General features: G+C 37.8%; 1 protein-coding gene across 2 annotated transcripts in view; it reads left to right on the plus strand.

The window, feature by feature from the left end:
• The window catches only part of bma (SCY1-like protein bma), a 150,479-nt gene extending 146,292 nt beyond the window's left edge, over positions 1–4,187 (plus strand). Inside the window, exons 14-17 of one of the 2 annotated variants that reach the window (XM_089838711.1) lie at positions 1,122–1,339; positions 1,404–1,454; positions 1,531–1,683; positions 2,991–4,187. In XM_089838711.1, coding sequence (XP_089694837.1) covers positions 1,122–1,339; positions 1,404–1,454; positions 1,531–1,683; positions 2,991–3,014 — 446 coding nt within the window. In that variant the 3' untranslated portion in view covers positions 3,015–4,187. Of the gene's footprint in view, positions 1–1,098; positions 1,340–1,403; positions 1,455–1,530; positions 1,684–2,990 lie in introns of both variants that reach the window. The other variant, XM_089838706.1, reaches the window with a different exon arrangement.
• The last annotated feature ends 4,112 nt before the right edge of the window (positions 4,188–8,299 follow it).

Genomic DNA, 8,299 nt, shown 5'->3' on the forward strand with positions numbered 1-8,299 from the left:
TCCCTAGGGCGGCGGGTATTGGTAAAGAGGGGGGTGTGTCGACTAGAGTGCCAGAAGGGAATCCCAGATGAAGAATAATGTGGCAACCAAATCCGGATTACTATAGGCATCCGGCCAGAAAGACGACTGGTTAGATGCGAAAAAGAATTTTCCCTACTTTTATAGCTCCAAGAAATCCCAGAAAGAGTTGGTCGTTGCGACCAAAAAAGAGAAAAGAGTTTCGGGGTCGAGAAAAACTTTGCGGGAATGTCAATAACTCCAACTGATAAAAGAATATGTCTATACTCAAAGATTGATAAAAGTCCAAGTTTACCAAACATTTTTTTGACCGGAGATTGCAACCTCTGAAAACTTTCATGTTTGGTTATTACGGTTTAAAAGCACTATAACAACCACAAGTATGACACTGAAATTTGGGTGTAGTGTTAGAATACCTGGTTTTCTTAAGATGGAACCAAGAAGTGATATCTAGTTTATTAGAAGATATAAATCCGACACATTTTCAGCTTTATCTCCAGTCCAAACGTAGGTCCGGAGTTAATCCCTGCCGCCTCTAAATTACAACCAGCATCTCATTGGTTCTTGAAAACTCACGTCAGCGCGACGAAAATTACTGACGACTGAGGAGAGGCGAAATAGCCTGGCCTCCTTTTTCGTCCCCCCTTGTATTTTGAAGGGGGACTGGGACTATGGCGCGCGAATACTTAGGCATCTCATACCTTCTCCCTAATAAACTAGATATCACTTCTTGATGGAACACTGATTGGTATATGGAAGACAAAGACACTAGATATGGCTCCAAACAATGAATACTTTGGTGTACTGGTAACGTATAAGCCCAATCTAACCTCTTTGGATCCATATAGGCCAACCCATCAATGTTCTGTCTTAATCATATATCTATCACGTGGTACTAGCCCCCCATTTGGTTAATTAAATATGTTTGCGTGAAAAACAGATACACCATGGCATAGGCATAGATGAATTAGGCTTAGTAATAGCCTTCCCCCATTCCGCTTACAATAGAGTGTCGTGAGGGGCGGTGATTTTCAAAACCAAAAAATGATAATCGACATGTTCGGTTTCTTTCCCACCATTTGTCCTGGACCTGGGCACGGCAGCGACGTCGTCCCCCGATTCGAACCTGTTAAGGGTTCAAGCGGCTCTTCCCGGAAGACGTCACTCGGACAATACCATCCAACCGCCGAGGATCTTGATTGCTCCCAGCAGTCCCGATGGAAGTATGAGCAGGAATCCCAGTATGGGAAACTTACCAACGCGAAGACATTCTTCCGTTGGTATTCAAGGGGATAGGTTCATCAACTTTGCTACGCCCAAGGTGATCAAACAGTCTAATCTAACAAGGAATCTTGATTTAAAACGGTGTTTTTCTCTTGTTGCAGACTGTTAACTTCATGGTGAAAAGTCCGAGAAGCAGAGACGTTAGTCCGAGGGTAAGTGTTAAATAAATTGTTATGATCCAAGTGATCTTATTATTCATTTCCTTTTTTGTTTTTGGTTTTTGCTCAGAACTCGACGACAAACTTGGGTAATTTGGGTTCGGAGTTATTTTCGGCCAGTACTCGTTCGAATATGAGACGTTATTCGGCAGCCGCTATTGTCGGAGTACAAAACCCAGCCAATCAAGCATCCAATTTCTTACAAAGCATCGGATCAGGAGTCGTAAGTAAAGACTTTCCTAAAGAGTTAGTTCCATCAACTAAACGTGTTCGGTTTGGGGCGCTACTATTCCTTTAACCATGGCCCTACAGTGCAGTATGGGCTTTTAAAAGTGTCCTGAACCATCTTCGTTTAAAAGTATCTCCAGGAACAGAATAGATCTATGGCCAAGTGTAATTGTCTTCCTTGTCATAGTCGGGTTTACTGACAGTGGGCAGTGGTACTTTTTTTCGGGCAAATTCACCCCACTATCATAAATACATCGTCAAAAGCATAGATCTTATTAATTCAATAGTGTATGGGGAAACGAAATGCACTTGAGGAGCCAAGATAAATTAGGGTCATTTGAAACTTAATTGCAAATCACTGTATACAGCTAAGCTCGCAAGAGGAACGCATTATTATGTTACTAGACAATAGAGTAGTGGCGGTAGAGAGGGGTGTAGACTGTGTACCCCTCCATCTGGGCGCGTTTTTGTAAGAGGGGATACTGCACGCTCCCAGAAGGGGGATGACACTGAGCTAAGAGATAGAAGGGTATGACGTTTGCATACGTAGAACTGCCATTACTCTATAGGATAAGGACATATCAAATCAGGTCTGAACAGCCTCTTTAACTTGTGACAGACTTATATGATAGACCCAAAATTGGAACGGTACGCGAGCCGGGGTGGGAGGTAGTAAATGTAATGGATTCCACTAAGGTCACTTAGAAAAGGAAAATTACTTGTTTGCTCGTAAGAAATATCCTTTCGAACCAAACCATAAGTATATAAGATACGTTCCATAAGTATGACACATATTATACTGCGTAATGCTAGAGACTTACAGCTCGAGCTAGTTCAAGAACGACAAGCGAGAATTGACTACACTCTTCGGTTTTGCAGGACTTCCATCTAGTCCTATTTAGTCTGTACTAAAGCCTCACCAGGCGTCGCTTTACGAAGTGATATCTAGTTTTTTGAAAGAAGGTATAAGATGCCTAAGTATTCGCTCGCCATAGTCCCAGTCCCCCTTTCAAAATACAAGGGGGGGGACGTAAAAGGAGGCCGGGCTATTTCGCCTCTCCTCAGTCGGAAAATACGTACCAAGAACCAATAAGATGCTGGTTGTAATTTAGAGGCGGGGATTAACTCCGGACCTACGTTTGGACTGGAGATAAAGCTGGAAATGTGGCGAATTTATACCTTCTCCGCACATACCTTATGAACTTATGGAACATATCTTATGAACTTATGACCGTACTTATACCTTAAGCCTAACCAGTCCTGACCTCTAACCCTAAGACTCTGCTCAATCTCCCGTTACAGACGCAACTATTTACGTCGAAATAATTAGGCCAACGAAGAGAAAGTCGCTAAATGGGGGTAAAACAGGAAGGAGTTCGTATTTCTATTGAAAGATGAGATACGAAATATACCGGGGAGGGGGGTCAAGAAAAATATATAATGGCAAGAAAGAAGATGGTGGTTTTTCTTTCCCTAAAAGAAACGTCATCTTTAACGGCAAAACACAAAATATTGATGCAATTAAACTTTTCTATATTAATTAAAAAAACCAAAAACAAAGGGTGTTTTTTTCTCAAGATGAAAATGAAGAAAAGTAGAAGATAAATATTAATTATGGCTAATTGTCATTTAAATATAATTATTGAGGTATATAATAAATTGAAAGGTTTTTGAACCATATTTTCCAATAAATTTACCGCTATATACCTATCTTATATGGTTTTAAGTATTTGTAAATTTAGCCCCGATATTTAAATAATTCCCTCGTTCAAGTTAAATTAACACCAAAAAAAAGCTCATTGGAAATGGCGTGATATTTAAATAAAATCTAAAGTAAATTATAGGTAGGCCTCGTAAAATCGAATTATCTATTAAGATATTAAAATAATTAAAAAAAATTGAAGAAATAAGAATAAAGTTGAATTTTAACTGTTAAATTTTAAAGGATAACTAAATTAAAGAAACGAAAAGTAATTAAAAAATTATTACAAGTTAATAAATGAAATAAAATGATGTTAATGTTTAAAAAAAAATTTTTTTTTCGGAACTAAGCTAATGAGAGAAAAATTTTGTTGACAATCCTCGGAGGAAATGAAACCTTAGTGGCCCTATAGCTATTTAGTCAAAAATTATTTGAAATAATAAATATATATTTAAAGAAATGTAAATTTTTTTTATGTAAAATCTTATTAATAATGAAAATTATTTAACCGAGGGTGAATATTTGAAAATAATAAATGTTCCACTCCCGAAAAGAAACGTTTAAAAAAAATTAAATAGGAAATTAAGAACTTTTCGTTTCCTAATTACGTATTAAAAAAATTCAAATACCTTTATAAAGACGAGGCGAAAAAATTAATGGTTTCGATTAAAATTCAACCCGTCAACGATTATAAATGAAGGTAACCAACAAAGGCACTGAATTTATGGCGGAGTTGATGATATATAAATACAAAGGAATTGTACATAATAAAATTTTCTTGTTGTGTTCTACCTAAATTATTGTTGCCCCCTTCTTGACAAGTAGATTAGAAAAATGTGAAAATGACAACCCGTGATAATATGGTTCGCGAAGTACGTTACTAATTTAGCCAATGTAATATTGAGAGAGGTAAAGTTTTATGATGTAGAATAGTAATATGCTTTTTTGAAAGGAATCCTACGAACCATAATACGTCCTAGTAACTAGGTAGGGGTAAAGTGAAGGAGGCAGGTATTTGGAGGTTTTAAAACAACATTTAAGTCTGCAGCGATAAGTAATTGTATACCAAAACATTGTAGGCATAGTGAATTACACGTGTAAAGCCGTTTTCAAACGATGCACATTTTGATTGAATTATACGCGTAAACTAGAGTTGATTACCGTAGTTGGGTCGTATGAATAGTAGTTGGATCACCAAACTGAGAATTGATCACATACCAATCTTTGTCTGACTTGACTTTTTACCCATCGAGCCTAGTCAAAAGTTGTATCGTTTGAAAAGGACTTAAGACGGGTATAAGTGTATATAATGGAATGTCAGGTAATTACGTTTTCATTTTAGAGTGCGTGGAAGAAGGAAGATGAAAAGCATGTGGGATATGCAAAATGAAGCCCCATATAAGTTTGTCCTACAAAATTGTATTTATTTACGTACATTAGAGTAAAAGAAGAATGAGGTAGAACTGCAGGGACAAAGAGAAATATAATTGACATATGGCGATAATTTTACAGGTATGTTTTTGGTCAAGACTTTTTTAAACTTCTGCGTTTGTATATGCCGAAGTTTTTTTATTTCATAGGTAACGGCAAGCAGTAGACCTAAGAATATACTTGGATATTATGGACTAAAGCGATTTGATGTACCTATTCTCACGCGGCATAGTATTTCAATGATAGTTACTTTCTATTTTTCAAATAATATATTTTTTATAATGTTGTCTTCAAAAGTGAAAATTTGTACAGCTGCCATTTCAGGCAATTAATTATTTATTATCGTTCAGACTTTCCCGTCTTTGTCTACAATGACAGTTTTTATTAACATACAACAGAATTGAATAAGAGTAAGGTAGTACTGGAGAAAAGGTAATATAACCCACTTGCTACATTTTTTCTCAAATTTTATAGGTATGACATTAGTTTAGCGTTTGTAGAGTTTGGTGTATTGAAATTGGATATTTTTCCATGACATAGTGAGTGGTGTGGGATCAGAAAAGCGGTAAGCCTAGTAATGTATTTGTAAATTTCGCGGTATACTGCATAGGTTCCTTCCGACGAACAGGTGATGTTGCGGTAAGACCGAGTGAAGATCCGGAATTGTTCTTGTTGCGCGGAAACTTAGTTACTCGTATTGGGAGAGCTTAAATCGCTTTCGAACCCGACTGAAAAAGTCCGAAAGTTTTTAGATAGAACTTTGAAGATGTTCGTTCGACACGCGCGGATTTAAAATGAGGATAGTATAACCAACAACGACTTGAGTTAAGTTAACAAAAACAATATCTTTAATAGTAGCTTAAAGAAGTCAGTTCGGAGTTACAATTTAGATATTTATCCATAAAGCGGACTCGCAGACGAATCCCTAACTTATTAGGCTGAATAAAATATTGTTAAAAGTCCGAGTTACAATTTAGATTTTTATCCATAAAGCGGACTCGCAGACGAATCCCTAACTTCCTAGGTTGAATAAAATATTGCGACTAAAATTTTAAGATAATCGTTTCAAGAGGTAAACAATTAAGAGTTCAAAGATCAATTTTATGATTGGCCAAATAACGATAAAAAAAGGTTTCTAAGAAGGATTGACATGAGTATCTTTTTTTTATACAGTATTTTAAACAGGGTCGCTTACAAGTTTAATTTAAAAAAAGAGAAAACTAGATTTCTGATTTAACATAAGCTCCCCCCCTTGAACATTTAATGTTCAAGAAAGAATTTTAAATTAGAGGAGGCTTAAAACTATACGCTTTTTGTATAAGATTAATAGCGTAATCACAATTGGAATCAGTAGCTAATCCTTTTATAGCCGTAGCGAAATCTACCTTTAGATTAGACTTAAAATAGTTAAACTTATCTGACCTTAAATCAGTTCTGTCAGGGACGCCGTTGCAAAATTATGTCCAGAAGTTAAGCCAGTTAGATATATCCCTTTGAAACGTCTCACATAAAGTTCCCGCGAGGCCAACACACCTCCCGTACTTCCAGCTTGCGAACAGTTTTCATCTTGTGGATTAGGTTGAAGCGAGAGTCCATCCATCGGTGGGAGTCCTAGGTTCATTAACGCTAATGACATTGACCCAGCTGGATTTTCTCGTAGATTTTGAACTAAAGAAGTTCCTAGTTGTTCAAGACAATCGTGTAGTCGCTGCGTGGCTCCACGAACCTCGATGATTTTGTCATTGAACTTAACACAGGTCTCGAACTCCCTTTCCTCTTCTTCAGGGCTATCGATGAGACGCTCCACGGTAGCGTTTAGTAAGATCAGTTTCTCCTCCTTATTGTTGAGAAGTAGAATGCCATTTTGAAGGTGATCGAGACAAGAGTTTCCATCATCTATTTCTTTCCGAAGCGCAGAAATAGTCTTCATAACTGAAGCTCGCAATGGCTTACGTTTTCTTATTGTTTTTGTAAGTTCTCTGGCGGCAAAGTCCAGATCTTGTAGTTGTTGTAGACCCTCCAAGGTATTAAGGTTAAATCGGCGTATCCTCCCGGGTTTCGGCACCAAAATGTTGCGCGGAAACTTAGTTACTCGTATTGGGAGAGCTTAAATCGCTTTCGAACCCGACTGAAAAAGTCCGAAAGTTTTTAGATAGAACTTTGAAGATGTTCGTTCGACACGCGCGGATTTAAAATGAGGATAGTATAACCAACAACGACTTGAGTTAAGTTAACAAAAACAATATCTTTAATAGTAGCTTAAAGAAGTCAGTTCGGAGTTACAATTTAGATATTTATCCATAAAGCGGACTCGCAGACGAATCCCTAACTTATTAGGCTGAATAAAATATTGTTAAAAGTCCGAGTTACAATTTAGATTTTTATCCATAAAGCGGACTCGCAGACGAATCCCTAACTTCCTAGGTTGAATAAAATATTGCGACTAAAATTTTAAGATAATCGTTTCAAGAGGTAAACAATTAAGAGTTCAAAGATCAATTTTATGATTGGCCAAATAACGATAAAAAAAGGTTTCTAAGAAGGATTGACATGAGTATCTTTTTTTTATACAGTATTTTAAACAGGGTCGCTTACAAGTTTAATTTAAAAAAAGAGAAAACGAGATTTCTGATTTAACAGTTCTAAGTAGTCCGAGATGACTGTAGTCAACGATGATAGAAATGAACTTGGGTTGAAGCGTTATTTTAAGTACGTGGCAAACGCATGGCGAGGATGTTGGTGCAACGTTGAGGTGAGTTAATGGCGTTAGTTGAGGAACTACTAATCCAAGGCCAGACGTTAATCGGGTAGAATGACGGTCTTTGCTTGAGGGATCTAGCAATCCAAGGCGAGGCGTTAGTCGGGTAGAATGACAGTCGTTCGCTGAGGGATCTAGCATCTCAAGGCCAGGCGTTAGTCGGGTAGAATGTCAGTCGTTCGCTGAGGGATCTAGCAATCCAAGACCAGGCGTTAGTCGGGTAGAATGACAGTCGTTCGGGGATTCGCTTGGGACCACGTCTCGCGGTTGTCCTAGTAATGTACTTGTAGCTTGAGTAGATCCATTCCGACGAACAATGTGCGGTTGAGCTAAGAAAAAGTTAGGAATCCGAATTAAAATCGTCGGAGATATTGTTGATTTTTGCAGGGTGATAAAAATGAACGTGGGTTGAAGAAGGAGAAAAGAAATGGGGCGTAGGTTAGGTAAGGGTTAGTTACTTGTAATTAGCGCAACGTTGAGTAGAGTTAATGGCGTTACTCGAGTAGAATGAGTGGTTTTGTTGATGGAATTAGCTATCCGAGGTCAGGCGGTAGTTGAGTAGCGTGACAATCGTTCGTTGAGGGAACTTGCAGTCCGAGATGAGGGAAAGTTAAATTGATTGGAAGACTGGCAATAGTTGAGTAGCGTGACAATCGTTCGTTGAGGGAACTTGCAATCCGAGATGAGGGAACGTTAAGTTGAATGGAAGACTGGCTAAGT

This window comes from Phalangium opilio, unplaced genomic scaffold (assembly GCF_054372755.1).
Source record: "Phalangium opilio isolate 3A_F unplaced genomic scaffold, DU_Popi_V2 ptg000003l_1, whole genome shotgun sequence".
NCBI lineage: Eukaryota > Metazoa > Arthropoda > Arachnida > Opiliones > Phalangiidae > Phalangium > Phalangium opilio.